Source organism: Alligator sinensis, unplaced genomic scaffold, assembly GCF_000455745.1.
Source record: "Alligator sinensis unplaced genomic scaffold, ASM45574v1 scaffold219_1, whole genome shotgun sequence".
In the NCBI taxonomy this organism is placed as follows: Eukaryota; Metazoa; Chordata; order Crocodylia; family Alligatoridae; genus Alligator; species Alligator sinensis.
The window spans coordinates 3,499,902-3,520,574 of NW_005841866.1; the positions used below are offsets into that span (position 1 = coordinate 3,499,902).

The window sequence follows — 20,673 nt, forward strand, 5'->3', positions numbered from 1 at the left end:
ACGGGCCCGGCTCGCGCCCGGCGAGGACGGGACCGGGAGCCGGCCCGCACATAATGGTATAGCATTTGTCAAATGAAAATCTCAGGTTGTTTGAAGGCAGAATCCCAAGGATTAGTTAGGTCCAACTAACTAACTTGAGCATGTTGTAGAGCAATGGTGCCCAACCTTTTTGGTGCCTCGTGGGCCATATGAGAATGCCAGTTTAGTGTGCGGGCCATATCTGGTCCATGGGCCTGATCTGGTGCATGGCGCTGGCCCAGGCAGGGCAAAATCTAGGTGCACAGGGGTTGGAAATTTGGCTGCTTGGGAGTGGTGGGTCAGATGAGATGGCTCTGCAAGCCCAGGGGTTGAGCACACCCCTGCTGTAGAGGTATACTTTGGAGGAAAAGTCATTTTGCTGTTGATAGTGCAGCCTCTCAAATTGATCACAAAAGCATATTTAGTTCGGCAGCCCTATGAAACCAGTGGTCTTCTTAAAGGAAAATCCTAAAATATTAGTTTTTATTTTTGTTTGTTTGATAATAAATTGTGGCTGTGCAGCATTTATCCAATATAACAGTACTGAGTAGCTCAGTGCTAATAAGGTTTCAACTTTCAGCTCTGCCTCCTCTTAAAGTACTCCTTTGAGTACTTCATAAGGCAAAAGCCTGAGTTGGGGAGATCCCTACAGTTTTAATCCATGACAGTAAACTTGTTCTGTCTTGGATTGGCAGAGTTATGCAGATCCCAGACAGCTGAAGCCCCTTTCCTAAACATGCTGTTACTTGGAACATGTTAGATCAGCGTTCCCCAACTGGTGGGTCATGACCCAAAAGTGGGTCGCAAGAATATTTGAAAGGGTTGCAAGCAGTTTCCCAGAAAAACTCATGAAAGCACAGATTTCCCCCACAGGCTGGCAACATTCCAGCCTGCAGGTGGTTGCTTGGGATGATTGGAGGCAGCGGGCACATGTGCATCTGTGCGCGCAGACTCATGTGGCCAGCATAAAGTGAGGCCAGGTCATGGGAGTAGCCCCAGGTAAGTATGGAGAGTTGGGGATGGAGGTCCAGGAGACTGTGTGGAGGGCTGGGGGCAGTGTATGTGTGCACGCACACGCGTGTCTGCCTGCCAGTGCTGGGAACAGTGGCTGAGTGTGGTGCTGTGGCAGGGCAAGGGGAGCAGGGGGAAAAGGCACCTGGCTCTTCAGCAGGGGAAGGAGGCACGGGGGAGGAGGGGGGTCAGGGGACTGTGACTTGGGGATTAGGGGCACCAGCAGGACTAGGGGCTGTGGTTTGGGGGTGAGGGGCACCAGCAGGACCAGGGGCTGTGGCTTGGGGGCGAATGGTGCCAGCAGGCCTGGTAGGGGTGGGGGGGCAGGGGAGGGCCAGAGGATGTGGGTCAGGACAAGCCATCAATCTTGGGAAATGGGTCCCAGGACAAAAAAGGTTGAGAAACCAGTGTGTTACATAATTTAAAAGTGATTAAGTTTACGATAATGAAACTTTAAATAATATTGCTATTCAGAATTCTTTACATTGATTCAGTTCAAGCTGTTACTGAAATATTGTAGGTCACTATTTTCCCCCTCAGAATAGCATTTTTATAGCATACGTTCATCTTTACATTTTGTATAGCTTCTAAATTCTGCTTGAAGAAATAGGCCATTTGAGTCTCAGTGGAATGAAAGAAGGACAGAACTTAAAGTAAGAAAATTGTTAGATAATGTTTTTGTTGTCATTCAGGTGAGAGTTAAATGATGTTCCATTATTGTTGTTGTTCTTTACCAAACGCTTTCATAGATTTCATAGACATTAGGGCCAGAAGGGACCTTGGAAGATCATCGAGTCCAGCCCCCTGCCCGAAGGGCAGGAAGGCAGCTGGGGTCATAGGATCCCAGCAAGATAAGCATCCAATTTACTCTTGAAGGTGTTCAATGTAGGTGCTTGAACCACCTCTGGTGGCAGGCTATTCCAGACCTTGAGGGCTCGGACAGTAAACAAATTCTTCCTTATGTCCAGCTTGAAATGGTTTTGCGGTAGTTTGTAACTGTTTGACCTTGTCATCCCTTGGGGCGCTCTGGTGAACAAACGTTCCCCCAGATACTGGTGGTCATCCCTGATAAACTTATAGGTGGCCATCAGATCACCCCTGAGCCTGCGCTTTTCCAGGCTAAAGAGCCCCATAGCTCTCAGCCTGTCGTCGTAAGTCTGTTTTCCTGACCTCTGATCATGCGCATGGCTCTTCTCTGGACTCTCTCAAGCTTCTCCACATCCTTTTTGAATTGTGGGGCCCAAAACTGGACGTAGTACTCCATCTGTGGCCTCACCAAGGCCAAGTACAAGGGGAGAATGACGTCCCGGGGTCTGCTCGAGAAGCATCTATGGATGCAAGCCAGCGTTTTGCTCGCTTTACTAGCCGCAGCATCACATTGCAGGCTTATGTTCATCTCATGGTCAGTGATGACCCCAAGTCTCTTTTTTCCGTAGTGCTAGTCAGCGTAGCACTGCCGAGCCTATAAGGATGCTGTAGGTTTTTCCTTCCAAGGTGGAGAACGTTCCATTTTTCGGTGTTAAACACCATCATGTTCTCGTCTGCCCATTTGCTGAGCCTGTCCTTCTGGTGTGGATGCTTTACTCCAAAATTTGGTGTCATTGGTGAACTTGACCAGTCAGCTTCTGAGTCCAGTGTCCACGTCATTAATTAAAATGTTGAACAATTTGGGTCCAAGGACAGAGCCTTGGGGGACCCCACTGGTCACAGGGCACCATGGTGATTGACTTCTGTCAATTACTACCCTCTGGGTCCGACCACAGAGCCAGTTTCCCAGCCAGAGGATCGTGGTGGACCCAAGGCCACAATTGGCCAGTTTTGCCAAGAGGTGATCATGGGATACCAGATCAAAGGCTTTTTTGAAGTCAAGATATATGATATCAATCTCTTCTCCCTTGTCCAGGTGAGAGGTCACCTGGTCGTAAAAAGAAATGAGATTGGTCAAGCAAGACCTACCTGCAACAAACCCATGCTGGCTATGCCTCAGGATGTTGGCGTCTGCCAGTCCATTAAGGATGGCCTCTTAATAAACTTTTCTAAGATCTTCCCTGGGATAGAAGTCAGGCTGATGGGCCTATAGTTCGCCAGTTCCACTTTCCTCCCTTTCTTGAAGATAGGCACCACATTGGCCTTTTTCCAGTCTTTGGGTACTACACCAGAGCACCAGTTTTCAAAGATCCGTGCCAGGGACTGGGCTCTGATGCTCGCCAGCTCCTTGAGTACCCTGGGGTGTAGATTGTCAGAGCCAGCTAACTTGAAGGAACACCTTGAGAGGCTGGATACCTTCACGAGGTCAGCATTGATGGAGGGCAGGGGATGTCCCTCACCTGGACCTCCCTATCCTGTAGTGGGCATGGGTGCGTGGGACTGATGAAAGACTGATGCAGAGTACCCATTTAATAGGTTGGCTTTTTCCTGGGTGTCAGTTGTTCCATCAGGTTCGGCAGGGGTCCAATGTTGCTCTTGCTTTTCCTCCAGCTCCCCACATATTTGAAAAAGGACTTTTTATTGTCCTTGATGCTTGAAGCTAATTGGAGTTCACTTGCGGCCTTGGCTTTCCTGGTTTGCTCCCTGCGAGACTGGACCAGTGCAGAATATTCCTCCTTGGAGGTGAATCCCATCCTCCATCTTTTGTAGGCCTTTCTTTTTAGCCTCAGGAGGTCTGCTAGATCCCTGGAGAGCCAGGGGGGCTGCTGTGCCCTCTTGCTGCCTTTTCTCCGAGATGGAATAGAATTAGCTTGTGCATTGAGGATCGCTTCCTTGAGGAGCAACCACTCTTTCTGAACTCCCCTCCCCCTGGGGTCGTGGTCTCTTAGGGCCTCACTGACAAGTCTCCTGAGCTTGTCAAAGTCGGCTTTCCTGAAATCAAGGACTTCCGTGTTGCTGACTGACTTGCCAGCTTTACAGCAGATGGTGAAGGTGATCAGCTCATGGTCACTGTCACCCAGCTTCCCATCGATCACTAGGTCACCGATTAGGTCATCCCCAGTAGCCAGTACCAGGTTGAGCAGCACTTTACCTCTCATTGGCCTGTAGACTTCTTGAGTCAGGTAGAGGTCATCCACGCACGATAAGAAGCTTTGCAACTGACTGTTGTGTCCCCTGTGTCTTGTTCCCCACGGATTTTCACCCAGAGGGTCTCCAGTTGTCCACCCTGGTCACCAACATCAACTTGCAGGGACGTGTAGCTTTCTTTAACATAGAGAACTACACCCCCGCCACTTTTATCTACTCGAGCTCTCCTGTACAGGGTATAGCCATCTCTACCTGTGGTCCAATCATGTGTGGAGTCCCACCAGGTCTCCATTATCCCTATGACATGTAATTATTTGCCTTAAGCAGGAGGACGAGTTCCTCCTGTTTATTCCCCAAGCTCCTAGCATTTGTGTACAGGCAGGCAAGTGTCCCCTTGGGGGCTCTTGCCTTGCCTTCAGATTGTACCAGGCCTGGGGCAGGGGTGGGCTTCCTTAAGTGCCTTGGCCTGCTGACTTTGCAAGGGTTGCTCAGCGGGCCAGCAGTGGCGGTAGTCCCTCCGTTTCCCAGCAGGCTTAGTTTAAAGCCCGGTGAAGCAGGTCAGCCAGTCTGGCTGAGAAGAGCCTCCTCCCCAGGGGAGAGAGGTGGAGGCCATCTCTTCCCAGCAGCTCGCTGCCTCTCTCGCCAAAGAGCAGACTGTGGTCATTGAAGCCAAAACCTTCCCGATGACACCAGCACCTCAGTCTTTGGTTTACTACCTGGATCCTCCTCTCCCTCCTCAGCCCATACCCCAAGACTGGGAGGATAGAAGAGAACACCACCTCTGCCCCCAGACCCTTTAGCCCTGCTCCCAAATCCCTGTAGTGCCTCGACCCGGCTGGGAGCGCTCTGAGCCGTGTCATTGGTGCCCACGTGAATAGGGAGCACGGGATAGTGGTCTGTGGGCTGGAGGAGCTTAGGGATCTTCTCCACAACGTCTCGGATGCGAGCCGCCGGGAAGCAGCAGACTTCCTGGGCTAAGGGGTCGGGGTGGCAGATTGCCCCCTCAGTCCCCCTCAGGATGGAGTCTCCCACGACAAACACTTTACGTTTTGTCTTGGGGAGAGCGGGGGTGGTAGCTGCAGTTGAGCCTGCACTTGAAGCATCCTAAGGATAGTAGATGCTGCCTAATTGTTTGTATCAAGGTGTAAAGGTAGGTTGCCCTATATGAGGCTCACCTTTCTCACTGATTTAAATGGGACTGTTTTGTTTTGAGTAAGGTGAGCAGGATTCCCATTGCCTTGTTTAAAATGTACAGAGCTTTTTCTGCCTTCAGTGGCCAAAGATGTAATCTGGAGTATTATTTTTAGGAAGCTGAACGCTACTTCTGTTGAGCAACAGTGTGACAGTACCGTAGCTGTTTAGCTGCTTGCCCCTTGATGACTTAGCTTTTCAGCTCAACTGGGAGTGCTGCATCCTGAGATCTGGCATCTTGATGGGCCACACCTGAATGTTAAAGAGGAGGGGGCCCGGGTTAGTTTTACTGACTACATGGTGTCTCAAACTCCATTTAAATAAAGATTAACTTCAGTCTTAGTAAAGTAGACTAGAAACATGCACAATGCTAAGTGAGATTCGATATAAAGTTGCCTGCTTTTAGTGGTTTGACATTTTTTTTGTAGAGTTACAATGAGTTTATTTTATTTGGATTTTGTAACTACTATATTTTTAACTAGGATGTTTCTCAAAACCTGGTTTTCATACACCCCTTTAAAGTAGCTCTGAGCTTAAAATAGTTATAGTATAAATATAGTTTGAGTTAAATTCTGCATTTTCCAAATAAGGTTACAGTTTTTAGTCTTATAAAGATGTTTGTGGGTCCCTGCCAAAAGGATTCTTACCTCAGTTTTGTGAGCAGTAGTTTTCTCAATCTGCAAGCTCCATAAAATATGATGTCAGAATTATAAAACATTCCTAGAATAAAGGCAAAAAAGTAGATGCTTTAGAAAAGGAAACTAAGCAACAGGCACTTCACTTTGAGACTTTGAAAATTAGTAAATGTCTCTCGTCTCAGATCATTGTCACAACAAATGGGTGTAGGCTTTTTGGGGGCGGCAGGGAGGGAGTAGGTTCTGTCATGTTTTTCCCCTCATTTTTAGTCTCTGTTAGTTGTATCACTATTTATCTTTACTGTTATATAATGTGCTATGAACTTTGTATGTTGTTCAAGGGTGGAGAGATTTTATAATTGGAATTCTTGAATTTAATTTGGTCTGTGTGTATTTGTTATATATATAAGAGCTGCGGAGTCCTTTGAGTTATTAAGCAAGAGCAGTCTGAAACAAAATCCTCATTAAATTTTAAAAAGCAAAGCTAAGAACATTTTATTCTGTCTCAAAACTGTCTTGGCATTGACTGGAACACATGCACAAGCACGTGCATGCGTACACAGTTTCTAAAAGTAGATATACATTTATGGGTATATATATGAGTCAGAAAACTTAGTATATTTTTTGAAGTTCTCTGAAGTTGAAATCACCCTTGTAAAATACTTCAGCTGACAGGGTTCAAGTTGTTTTTATGCATTGCTCAAAATAGGGACTGTAATTTACTGTTCTGATTTTGTGAGGAGCGGGGTTTTTGGCATATCTTTTTCTCTGGACCGTAATAGCTACATTCTAACCCTATAGTGATTCTGGTCAGGGTTTTTAGTTTTGTAACTTTGTAACTTCCCTAGCAAATGCCATACAGAATTTCACTTCGGCAGTGCTTTAGTGGCATGGCATACCACCCCTTGCAACTAGGTGGTGCCACAAGCTGCTGATACTGTTCTTCCCCTCCCATCTGCCACTGTTGGCCATTGCTCTCCTTCATTGTGCCCAAGCAGCCTGCTGCCACCTTTGCCACACGTCTCTGCCTCCTGTTACCAGCAGCAGTGGGGAGGGCCAAATTCAGCAATGACAGTAAGCGGCACCAGTCACGGGGAGTAAGAGAGAATAGTAGGAAGAGCAGTGTGGTGAGGATAAGCAGCATGGCTCAGGGCAGGGGACGCCAGAACGGGGAGTGTATGCTGCTGACCTCTGGTGGTGGTGTGGCCTGGATCCAACCGTTTCAGACCAAATTCAGCCTGCAGGGCTGTAGGTTGTAGACTCTTGTTCTAATCCATGATCTGTTGTGAACAAGATTAGAAAAAATTATATTGTTTCCTCCTTGAAGGGAAGAGTAAATGTGTTGACTGGAGTCCTTTAGATGTCAATTGCAACAGCAAAGCTCTAAAGCAGGAGTGGGCAACTGTTTGGGCTAGAGGGCCACTTAATGAGTTCTGGTGAGCTGTTGAGAGCTAGAGTGGGGAGGGAGATGCCAATTGATTCTATTCGGCTTGCTAGCTGCCACCAGAAGCCTGAGGAAGGAGGGCTGCACCCTGTACCACTGCGCTCTGCAGCAGGCAGGGCCAGGCTGGACTGCACAGATGCTCTCCCCTTCCCCCACTGCCTGGCTTCCTGGCGCTGGGCTACTGGCAGCCAAGTCTGCATTGGAAGTATGATGCAGCACACTGACTAGCCATCCCATGTGCCACCCTGCTGCGATGAGCCACTCCTGTGGTGCAACACCCAGAAAGTCAGGGGCAGCTGCCCCAGGTTGAGCCCTTCCCCCCTGCTCCCATGGCTTGCATGGACTTACCTCCTAGGAGCTCATCAACCGCGGCTCATCATGTTGGGTAGGCAGGCAGGGAAGCTACTCGGTGTACAGTATCGTGCCCCAGCCTATACAAGCCCGGCTGCTGGCAGCTGCAGTGCTAGGACTGTGCAGCTGCAGTGCCAACAGAAAGCTGGGTGAGGGATAGGGATGGATGCACAGGGCGGAGGAGTCTGTGCAGCCCAGCCTGGCCATGACTACATCAGTGTGGAGTGCTGCATGGTGCCAGCCCTTCCTCTTCAGGCTTCTGGTTGCCAACAGGCTGAATAGGATTAACTGGTGGGCTAGATATGGCCCATGGGATATATTTTGCCCGTGCCTGCTCTGAAGGATCAACTGGAAAAGTGACTGCCAGATAGATTGCTCTCATTCCTTAAATTGAGGAAAATGGGCTTGTTGTTTTCAAGCATTTAATCAATGACCCCAAGTCTTTCCTGCCCAATGAATTTGTAAGTTCCCTTCCAGCCCCTAACATCTATGAACGTGGGTGCTTGTTCATGGATTTTTAGGATTAGCCAAATCAGTAAAAAAGATGATTGAAAACTCTTTGGTAGCAGGGTTTGTGCCATCCAGTTAACTATCAAGCCCATCTTGGCATTATATAAATAATATATATTTAAAATCTAATATCTTTATTGTGTTGGAAATCAGTTAATGGAGTACTTCATCATTATTTATATCCTGGCTATTTTGCTTAAGACAGTTGTTTTCAACCTTTTTAAACTTGAGGCACCCCTGAATGGACTTGAGCTTCCCCCCTCTTGGAGAATGCCAGCTCTTAGTTTTCACTCTTTTTTGCCTACAGAAAAATAGAGCAACTGGTTTTTTTTGCAAAGAATTCATAAAAACCACAACAAGGATTGAAATCTCTGGGTTTAGCTTGTGAATCATGTTAGTAAACCTAACAGTGCTAACATTGTGTGGCACCCCATGGCACCCTTGAAAGGTTCTCTAGGCACCCCAGGGTGCCAGAGAATTGCTGGCTTAAGATTTTTGCTAGCTTGGACTCTAAGACGTAAAGCTTTACAGCTGTTGTTGAGAAGATGATGGCTGAGCAGCTTGGAGTTGAAATATCTCATTAAGTACTTCTCAGGGTGCACTTTCCTTTTTAAAGTAAGAGGATTTTGTCTTCTCTTCTCTTTTTCATTGCACATAAGCATGAGGAGGTTCCTACTGTTAGATTATTTTAAAACACAGTATAATTGAAACACCTGCTTGCCTCAGTCATATAATTCACAGAATTGTGAAATTTAGTCTTTTCCAAAAACAGAAAAATTTCAGTATCAAACTCACTTCAGTTTGATTTTTGTGTTTTTACCCCCTTATCACATTGATTAAAATACTTATATGGATAACACAATAATTTAACTGCTGTTTTACATAAAATTCCAGAAAATAGAGCTAAATTATATTATATTTCGTTGTTGGCAATAGAGTACCTGGGTACTTCCCATCTCATTCACAGTGTCAATATTTTCTTCAGTTAAGATCTCAATTAGCAACTCTAGTGACTATTTTTATAGTTATTACCTATTTCGCTTGCTAATGTTGAATAGACCATAGTTCTGAGGATATTAATAAGATGTGTTAAACATAACCAGCTGGAGATTGAAGTGGAAGATGCTACTTAGAAACTACTGTACGCTTAATGGTCTTAATAGGTTCCTGAAAAAAACTGTGTTAAGTGAAACGAGCATTAAGCGAAACCAAAAGTTTTTGATGACCCAAGATGGCATGCAGAAGTGCTTTTAATGACTCAAGATGACAACCGTGAGTGTTATAACGAAACTCGCTGAGTGCTTAGTGGAATCGGGTATCAATTTAAAATAAGCGTTATAGCGAAATAGCGCTAAGTGAAACAGCGTTAAGCGGGGGTTGCCTGTATTAAAATGTAGGTCAGAGCAGTTATTATCATTGAAGATCTTTTAGCTTGTTTGTTTTCTTAAAGTTGTGCACACTTTTGTTTTATTTTGCACTAATGTAGCTAACATTTATATTCTTTTTATACCCCTTTATTAAAATAGCCTACAAAGTTACTGTAGTTAAATTAGCAGATGAAATTGGATTGGTCTGACTTCAGCGTTGGATTTTGAAAATATTAGATCCTGTTCACTTTTACATGAGACATCTATGAGGTCAGACTACCTAAAAATAACTTCAGAGTTTCATTCAGATCAGCAGTGACCAACCTTCTGGTCTTGCAGGCCAGATGAGTAGTGGATTGGTTTGTGGGCCTTGTGGAGTTGGCACTAAGCGGGGTTGGTCCATTGGGTGTGACCCTGCCCATCTGGATCTGGCTGTGGAATGAACCTGTGCACCAGCCGGACCGTGTAGCTGCATGATCTTGTGCAGAGGGCCACGCAGGTTTGGAAATTTGATAGGCAGGGAACAACAATTAACATACGACTTTTCTTCTACTGCCAAATTTCTGGACCTTTTTTTGGTTGGGGGGCGGGGAGAGGGAGGCATGGACCACATGAGACAGTTCTTTGGGCCAGAGGTTGAGCACCACTAATTCAAATGCATTTCTAAAACTAGGATTTTTTTAAATTATCTGTCTATGTCAGAATAAGTAGGCAAGATGTCTGCTTCCTATTTAAAGATTTTTATTTTTTTTTACTGTAAATGAGATACTTAATATTTTTAGGGTTTACTTTTTCTCTGTAATTTGATAGGAGATCACAACTTGTTTTACATTTAAACTTCAGTCTTCTTTCAGCTAATTTTTTTTGGCACAGTATTGACACTTCAATTTTTTCTTTAAAAAATGTTTTGGTAGAAATAACCACATAACTCTAATGATTTCTATGTAGCATTGTGTTAGGCATGCAACAAATCAGGTCCTATCCCCCGCTGTGGGCACTTTGGACCACTAGCAGTGTTAATTGGGCAACTGAAGCTTTCCTTGGTGCAGGGGAATCCTTGCCTATTGTAGAGTTACCCTGGCCATTTCTGTTCACCACTTGCATGCCCAGCAGGGACCTTCAGCAAGGACAAGTGCAAAGTCTTTCACTTGGGATGGAATAATTGCATGAACAAATACATATATGACTGCCTAGGCTGTGGTACTGTAGAGAAGGACCTGGGGTTTACAGAAAACCATAAGGTGACTATGAGTCAACAGTGTGCTCTTGTTGCAAAAAAAAAAGCCAATATTATAGGGGGTTGTATTAAGAGGAGTGTCACATTCAGATCAAGGGAAATGATTTGCCTGTTCTTTTCAGCTCTGCAGAGACCTCACCTGGAGTACTGTGTCCAGTTTTGGGCCTGCCCCATACTTCAAGAAGGATGTGGACAGATTGGAAAGTGTGCGTGCAGAGCAATAAAAATGTTTAGGAGTCTGGAAAGCATGACTTATGAGGACAGACTGAAAGAACTCATGTTATTTAGTCCAGAGAACAGAAAACTTGGGGGGGCAAGGGGACGGGAATTTGATAACAGTTTTCAAATACCTGGAGGGTATTTGAAAGGGTTCCTATAGGGTGGTACCTATAGGGAGGATGGAGATGGGGACAGGACTAGGATCAATGGCCTGAAACTACAGGAGGGGAAATTTAGGTTGGAGATTAGCAGGAACTTTCTGACTGAGTATGGTCAAGCATTGGAATAGAGTACCTAGAGAAGTTGTGAAATCTCCATCCCTGGACATTTTCAAGAGTAGGTTAGATAGACATTTAGCTGGAACTGTTTAGTAAGGGATGATCCTGCATGGGGGTGGACTAGATGAACTTGAGGTTCCTTCCAGCCCTATTTCCTATAATCCTATGAGTAGAATTAGTTTGTTCTAACAACTCTTGGTTAGCATAATTAGCTAATATAGATTGATAGAGCAGTTTAAAGGGTGCATTTTTCTGGGGTTGAACATGACTCAGTAAATCTTATGATTGGGAGAGTCCAGAGTTTATCCAGAATCATGTACATGTATAAATGTTCAGAGTTTCTCTTAAAAAATGTGCGGAAACAGTGATGAAAGCAATATAAGTGTGAGTTTTTGGGTTTTTTTGGTTTTTTCTTTGATACCTGCTTATACTTAATTGTAAGATATAAGGGTTGCAGTTTCATATAGGCCTGCAAAATGTCTTGTGCAAATGATGCTGCTTTCTGTTGCTTTGAGACTGCAAATCTTTATTAAGATTCTAATTAACATAAAAATGTGTGTAGCTGTTGTAGTATCTGAACAACTTGAGATCCAAAACAAACAAGAGGAAATCCTTTATCCTCCCTCCCTGCTCTCCCCCCACAGCACATAGGAACTTATGGAACTAATTTCCACAGGACGCACATAATATAATCAGGTTAAAAAAGGGTTAGATAAACTCGTGGAGAACAAGTCCATTTGGAAGTATTGAATAAAAGTCAAGGATGTCTTCTCCGACATCCCTAAACCAATGATATGTAAGGGAGCATATGACAGGGTATAGATCAGTCTAGATGTACCATATTCATATGTTCTTCTTCTAAAGCATCTACTACTTGCCAGTATTGGAGATAGGCTGCTGGCTAAGATGGACCATTGATCTGACCCAATATGCCAGTTCTTAGGTTCTTAAGAACCTTCAGTGTCTAATATTGATGTTTACCAATAGATCTGATTAAAACAATTAAATTAAATATTTTTCTTTTTCTAAATAGTAGGAAAATGCTGCCTTATTAAAATGGAGTGCTTAATGGAATTATATCAAGAAAGCTTGTCCAGGATGGGAGGAAGCAGGGAGAAAGTCTGGGGTGTTTGGGTAGATGAGTCTATGTTGCTGTTTTTAGGACATTCTCATGGGACCTGGACTATCCATCCAAATCTCAGTATATGTGGTGAGTTAGCCAGAGCAAGGAGCTGAGCCTGTCCCCCTCCTCCCCCACCTCGCTATTATAGTCAAATGACCGTTGTTGTGGGATAGCATTTTTTCTTGGGCTGCTTAAAAAAAAGAAAAAAATAGAAATGTTCCATTTCTGTTCTGTATCAGCATTAAAATTTCAAAATCCTACAAGTTTTCACGAAGCAATGTTTTTTTTTTTTTTGTTTTTTTTTTACCCAGTCTTATTTCGAAATAACATGCCCACTGTCCATTGAACCTTGTGAGGTAACTCTGAGGTCGTGAAGTGAGTACAGGTTAGCACCTTCAGAATAAGAGAAATACATTCTTGTTGCCTAAGGAGGATATACATTTTGAAATTTCTCATTTATGTTCAAAAAGCTTTACTTGGAAACTTGATTGCCTGGCCAGTTCTACCAGTGACATTGATGTCTTGGGACGTAACATGACAAAGTTTAGCTCTTTGTAAGGAACCCCTATGCGCTAATGAAAGTAGTTGATAAATATATAGTTTGACTCCAGTAGAGGGCACTTTCTCAGCCATTTTCTGTCTGTTTTATTAAGAGCTTCTTTAGCCCTCCCCCCGCAAAAAACCCTCAACAAAACACCACAATATTTGCAACTTTAGTCCCAGGAGTCTGTTCTGTGCAGCAAGTGAAACTTGGGTCTATGTGGGAAAGTGATCTACCACTTTGGCCATGAAAAACAGCTTCTTCCAAGCTCCCTCTGTGGGAATTTGTTCAGTCAACAGAATATTGTTTTATAACATGCAGAGGTGGGTAGGGAGCTTTACAAATGTGATCCCTACCACAGGGAGTTTGATTTATTGATTCCCAGTCCTTAGAAATGACTTCTCCCATGAGAAGGTGAAACAGCATTATTCTCGATTCTACTTTTAAATTCTACTCTTGATTCATCTTAAACAAATGGTTTTCAACCTTTTTCATTTGTGGACCTCAAAAAATTTTGAATGGAGGTGCGGACCCCTTTGAATTGTAAGTGCAGGTAGTCACATACTTTTGATTGATGATAATAATCTTTTGCGGATGCCTTAGACATAGTCTGTGGATCACCAGTGGTCCACGGACCACAGCTGAAAACCTCTGTCTTAAACCAAGTTTATACTTGGTCTGATTTCCCTTTCTTGTGAGAACTTTAACAGATGGTGTGCTATAGTAATAATTTCCACTAGTAACCCCAGTTAATTGCTGCCTCATACTACCTTTAGAAAGGACTACAACTTTTGTCCTTCATGTTTTCAAACTGTGAGCTGAACTAACTTTTGTTTGTAGCTTTATGAAGTGAATGAGATTTGGACTCCTGTTTAATGTCTAAGCAGCAGATAATTTTCCCAGAGTGCTCTGAGAAACCTGATAAATAGTGTTAATTATTTTATTGCAAGAGTGGAACATGGAGGGTGAGAACAAGGCCAGTCACTTGACCGTTTTAGGGTAAGGCAGGTCATGTAACAACTATAACTGCTTCCTGCTTCCCTTTCCATTACACAGTTTTCTTCTGTCTCTGACCCAGTATTTCTTCTGCCTTATTTGGAGATCTTGCTGTGACTGTTATCTCTGTCCCCACTTCAGTTTTCAGAGATACAGTAGCCAATGGCCTTGATCTGTTGATAATTTAAAACCCTGAATTCTAGCTCCCGCATGGAGGAATAAAACTGTTGATATATACATAGTGCTCGACCAAATAACATAATGTGAAAATTAAATGACCGTACAAAAACAGAACCTGGTTGTTCAGAATTATAGAAATGGAGAAGTGCAGTATTTAATTTCTTTTTTTTTAGAACCAGTCAATCATATTTACAGTGTATAATTAAAGAACTACTGGAAATACATTTTTGTACCTCTACATCTCTTAAATTGTTAGTAGGAATTTATTACAGTTGAAGAAGAACTGCTAGCAAAGCTAGAGAGGAAATTTCTAAAGACTACTTAGCTGAATACAGGCCAGGATGGACCAGTCTATTCAAATGTTGCAATCTTCATTTGTGACTCTTGTAATAAAATATGCTATTCGGTATAAAAAGTGCGTGTCATTTTCTTTACCCTCCCCTTTCATTTGTATTCTTTCTCTGTATCCTGTCAGCCTACCATTGTCTTATCAGGGAAACTCTCTTAGCACTGTTTTTTCATGTGCCTCTGTCCTTCTTTTTTTAGGCACCATAAACGCTATGACAATACCAGCCTGAAAAAGGGACTGTTGTTTTTAGGTTGATAGCTCATAAAGCTTACTTGGTTTTCTTACTATCTGTACAAAGACAGCATTTGTAGAGATGCATCTAGGCTTTAGTTGGCGGGCATTGTTCTGTTTTTAATAGTGCATTTGATTGAAACCAAGTGTCAGAACATTCTGTGCTTTATAAGAGCCCACCCTTTTGGTGATTTGGAAACAAGGACAAGTGCCCATGATGCTCACTATAATGTCCGCTTACATTGTCCTTTGGTACCAAGGATTCTGATTCTGATTCTGCCTCTGCCTGTTGCCTGGCAGAGGCAATGAAGTACCTTTCTGCTGCACCTTCTCTTATGCCTGCAGTGGCTCTACCACTGGTGGCACTTCTCTTCACAGCCCCAAGGGACTGTGAAGAGCAGTGCCGTGGCAAGGAAGTTTAGCACCTGGGGCAAAGCCCACAGCAGCAGCCTATTCTCGCCCCATGCACCAATCTGGGGGGCACGTCTACTAATTTCTTCTACTAATCCGTAGATTCTCCTCCTGAACTTTTCCCCGAAATCCTACTCCTTTGAGAAGCAGAGACATTGTTGTATACACTGGATATGAGGAGTCCTATCTGCCTAGAACAGGGGTGGGCAAAATGCAGCCCAGGGGCCAGATGCGGCCTGCCAGGCCATTCCATCCGGCCTGTGGGGTCCCTAAAAAATTTAGAAAATTAATATCTGCCCCTGGCTGCCTATCATGCAGCACTCAATGACTTACCAAAACTCAGCAAGTGGCCCTCTGCCCAAAATAATTGCCCACCCCTGGCCTAGAACCAGAACTGCAATGGGAAAAAAAAGAGCACAGTGATTGCCACCCAGAGACTGTCCAGATAGATTTTGGGCTGCATTGGGGTATGCCTCAAAATTGTTAAAGTGAACCCACTAGCAGTGGTGGGAGTACATTCTGTGAGTGTTCAGGTAATGATAGTGGCCTCCCTTTAAAATGTACCCGCAAGCAGTCATCTTCAACTCTTCAGGCACAGGCATGATACCATCGCTGAAGCGTCCACAGCAGCTGCTGCTTTTGTCACAGCTGCCCTATGGTTACGGTTTGCCCAGTATGCTGAAACTCATCTTCAGGTGGTCTGGGCACTTATTTGGAGTAACCCAGAGTAGGAAACTGGATGGACAAACACTTGAAGGAGAAAGAGAAGTTACTTGGCAATAATTTGCCAATAACTTGGAATTCTTTGAGATCTGCATGCTCCACATCTTACCATTACATTCCCTCTTCTTTGGAGTCTCATGTCATAGGATTCTGTAATTGAAAGGAAACTGTGGAGCAGGAAATATGCCTTCTCCTTTATATCCTAATAGCATGAAGAGGAGCAGGGTGTGTAGCTGCTCGATGGGTACTGCTTGGGAGAAGGTTTCTGAGGCACACTGGTGCCCACAGTGAAATGTCTGCATGGACAGTGCACTTCAAGGAACTCGACTTACTGCGTTTGATTCATGCAAGCCAATAATAGTAAGAGGTACTTTTCTAACCTTCCGTGCAAGTAGAACAAACATTTTTTGTGATGCCTCAGTAGATTAAAAAAATCAAAAGAACAGTTTAAAAACCTATTGCTTTAAGTGTTTTGTAAAGATAACTAATGATTTCTGAATAAGGTAACTACTTTTTATTCAGGAGATCACTTGTCACATTCAAGAGGTGTAAAAAAAGAAGTGGAGGGACTGCCAGGTCATTGCATCTAATTTGCCTTAATGCCTACTCTCTCAGGAGAGCTGTTGCACTCAAATAATTTACATGAGGAGAACCCGCCAAATATTTGAAAACCTTCTCTTTATCTGGAAATGTGGGAAAGTGCACTGGGCTAGCATTCAGAACACATCCATGGGAAACAACTGGGTTATATGGAGATGGGTATATTAGCAATCCTTGGGAGAGAATCTGGTTACCAGCTCTTACAAAGAAGCGTTGGAAACTACAGAATTGGAAAGATGAGGGAGAATATTATCAGCATATGAAGAGATGCTTTGCTGTTTCTCCCAGCTCAAACTGTCAGTTAAAGCCAGTGAACATGAACCTGCTTGTTAAATGGTTTGACCACAAAAGGACCCCTGAATACCACTGTACACAAGGGTAATGAGAACTGTGTAAATCTCACTACTATATCTCTCTGCTTTCACTCGCTATATGGCACAAATCGTATGGAAGCTGCACACTCTAAGGAGAGCCAGAGATAGGCTTAGTGTTTGTTTGACTTCCTATAGAGATCCTATTTCAAGAATATTTAATGAGGCAAGTGCATGTTTCCTTCATGTCAATAGGGATTGTCTCTAAGTAGAAATACGAGACGTACTGATTTGGCCCAATACATCAACATAAGCAAGTGCAGTTCTGTTCATCCAGACAGAGCTGTCTTCTGTCGAGATCTGATGTATGCCGTTATCTTGCCCATACTTAGTTTATTAGATGCCTTGTAAACGTTCTGACGTTTATATATGTCTAAAAGAAGCCCAATTAAACTATTTGGGACAAAGTAACAACTTTTCACCCTCCTGCACAAGAAACCTGAAAAGGCAAGTTATTAACACGGTACATGGCACTGAATTGTTTTTGTTTCTATGTGTCTTTGATTTCATTGTGCTAAAGATTGGCAGCAATCTGCAGTTTTGAGGGTTAACTACAGAAAATGTCTACACATCCAGGCATGACAAATTCTTGGAATCCTTCCATAACTGTTGACAAGTAAAGTTTTGTTTCTGGAAACTAAGGGTGTTTTCCCAGTGGATTTTCCCGATTGTTGTTCTTCAGTAGTATTACATGCTTGTCAGACTCTCTCTTGCAGAAAAGATAATGATTTTAAATTTGTATTTCCTGTTTTTGTATACCAGTCTAATGGCTCTAATGAAAATTAAGCAAATAAAAAACTCTCCAGATTATCAAATATTGTTCCATTAAGGAAATGGTATTTGAAATAACATTTTATTGGCTGACTTATTTTAGAAGTTAATGGAAATATATTGAAGGTGAATGAAAGGAAAAGGCCATCTGAACAAGCTGTTTCTTACTGTTTGTATTTAATTATCTATGTTCTTACAAAGCAAAGCTGGCCAGTTTGTTCAGGACAGGGTTTTGCATGCTCCTAATATGGTGTGTGATGCTTTCTGTAAACAGTTTCTGTTTACATCTTCCTCTCAATATAACCTATTTTAGACTGTCTAACAAAAGGCTGCTAAACCTCTGAAAATAATCTGAATAATTTGCAGTACAGTTGTGGAATTAGTCTGTTGCTGTGTTTAGTTTAAATACTGCTTTCCTTACTCTTTTAAGTAAACAGTCAGACCTCAGTAAAACACGTATCATTTTGCCTGCTTTAATAGTTTCCTTTTGCCCTTTTCTGCTTAATAAAACTATTTTTATATTGGTATAGAAGATGCTTTATTTAAATTTTGTCCATGTCCTGTCCATAAAAATGGAATTCAAAACCAAAATAAATATTTTTTTTCACTTGTGGTTTAATTTGAGCCTAGTCTTCATCTATGCCCATCACTGAGTGGCACAGTACTTGCCTGTGTCTGCCTCAGAATAAACACAGTAAGTCTTATCTACACAACAAAGTGGCTCAAGATATTGTAGTAAGTCCCATCTACATAATAAAATGCTACAGGACCTGACCATTTTAAATTTAGCTTTATCTTGCACTCCAGGGTGTGGCTTTTTTTTTTTTTAATTGTATTAACTTCAGAATTAGTGGAGCCTGTATGATTAAATGCATTTTTGCCTTTTAAAATCACAACCAAGACTTCACTATTTCTAGCTATTTTGCAAGACTAAAATGTGTATTAACTGTGATGATTGCTGCAGTGTTATTTGTAGTGTAGAGAGGTCTTTGAAGTCTTGCCTCACTGAGCACTAGAATACTATGTTAATGTCAAAATAAAATATTGATTTTGTTGTTGTTGTTTGCGGAGCCTGTATTACTCACATTTGAAGATCCCAACTGAGATCAACTGAAAATAGACAAGAAAGGGAAATTAAGATGGAAAAGGAAACCAAAGCAAAACAGAGCTCAAGTGACTTGCCTAAGGTCACTTGGCAGAGCCAGGACTAGAATTTAGTTGTCCTGGTTTCTGTTCCAGGATCTTAAATGTTAGATCCTGTGGTGGCTGTCGGAAGGTTTAGAAATGTTGTAACTGATTAGGATAATAGATGTTAACTTCAAGTATAATTTACAGCTAATGGTTCAGATTCTGTTTTCTCTCTAGCGATGCTCGCTTGGGGTTCTCTGAAGTATGAAAGGTATGAGAGCAAACAATAATTCCACTATGTAACCTTTCAGGGTTTCTACTTAACACCTGTGCTTGGTATGCTGTACGCAGGAAAATGAACACAGCTTTCTTAAAATATATTGGTTGTAGAAAAGAAATACTCTTGGAGGAATAAACACACATTTCATGCTCATGATAAATCTTAGACAACTTAGTATAGCACTGTTATCCAGTGTTGTAAGTGAGCAGCAGTCTTTAAAATTATTGTAGCAGTTTGTCTTTTTTGTTCTCAAAGTATTTCTTTTAGGGCAATGTGGTTTTTTGAAGGGAAAAAAACAACAGAAAACAACCCAGCTTTGTAGGTCACCAACCCGCCCTTTAAAACATAACAAACAACCCTTTCTGGTCATTATGCTTACATTGAAAGGAACCTAAAGATGACACAAGCCCCCATGCACACTCATCAACTTTTAAGTCTCTGCATATAAGATTTGCCATTTTTGCCTTGTTTCAAATTAGATATCTGGCTTGATTACTTTCACAGTGGAGGATGAGCCTTTCTGACATCTACCAATTGTGTAATGCAATATAGTTAGGAAATGGTATGCTGAGACTATATACTTTATTTACCTGAATCCAAGGTGAACCTGAATTTAAGACATGCACATAATTAGATTCTATACATGGAAAATTATAACATTTATAATTTTCCATGTATAGAATCTAATTAGTAGAAGGTCATCTTAATTCATACCTCTGGAAAGCAGTGTGGCGTGGGGGGAGGTTTGACCCTTGCCCCCCCATTCCTCTACCTGCCCCCCCAGCTCTCCTGCTCAGTACTGCCCTGCTCTCTGCCCACCTTCCCTACCTTCTACAGCAGTCTTGCTCTGGATCAGGGCACTCAAGCAATGGTGGCTCTTCACAAGCCCAGCCCAGATTGGCCAGGGAGAAGTGGTGGTAGCTCCTGGCCAGGCCAGGTCCGGGCTGGAGGGACTGGAGTTGGAGCAGAAGGTAAATGGTAGAGGGGGAAGCTAAGTGCTGACAGGAAATTAAATGAAGTGAGGGGACTGATGTGGGTTGGTTCGGTGGAAGACAAGCTGAGGGTAGTTTAGGTTCATTGGGAAGGGCTATATAGATATATTCGCAAGACAGGTGTTGCAACAATAGCGGAAAGGATAGATCATAGTCAAGGTACATGGACAGGATATTGGTAGATTTTGCAGCTTGGCACATGATCATGAGTTCTGGCAGCAGGAGGTAAAAATCACTAATTTCTCATGGGGAATGGCGAGAAAGAAAAAAACGATGGTGGATTCCTTTCTGATCCGTTTAAGCCCGAGGAATATTAAGAAATTGAAAATGGTCAGTAAGGCATGCCCAGAACCAGTGCTGAAAATGATTTAACTGCTAGAGTTGATGAAGTGGGGAGAGGAGGCATTTTTCAAAGCCTCTGAGTATCAGGACATTTCCGTTAATGGTGCTGAAAAAGTTTTTACTCTTTGGCAGTGACCCTCTTTGGCATGAATGATTGGTACAGGGAGAGGAAATATACTGATGAAGACTAGAGGCAACTATCTACTTCTAATATAATAAAGGGCTTAGTCCATCTGTCTCTGTCCGTAATGCTCTGGAGTACTCTGATTGGTTACTGAAACAACCAATCAGAGTGCTCCAAGAGTGTTATGGACAAGAGGTGGGGGCAGGGCGGTGAAGCACCGCCATGATGGTGGGGG

The 20,673-nt window shown here is 43.0% G+C and overlaps 1 protein-coding gene across 10 annotated transcripts in view; it reads left to right on the plus strand.

The window, feature by feature from the left end:
- The window catches only part of COMMD1 (copper metabolism domain containing 1), a 261,731-nt gene that overhangs the window by 24,305 nt on the left and 216,753 nt on the right, over positions 1–20,673 (plus strand). Inside the window, exon 2 of one of the 10 annotated variants that reach the window (XM_025192286.1) lies at positions 16,040–16,190. The exons of the other annotated variants lie outside the window; for them this stretch is intronic. Within the exon in view, the coding sequence (XP_025048071.1) occupies positions 16,131–16,190 (60 nt within the window). The 5' untranslated portion in view covers positions 16,040–16,130. The remainder of the gene's footprint in view (positions 1–16,039; positions 16,191–20,673) is intronic. 10 annotated transcript variants of the gene reach the window in all.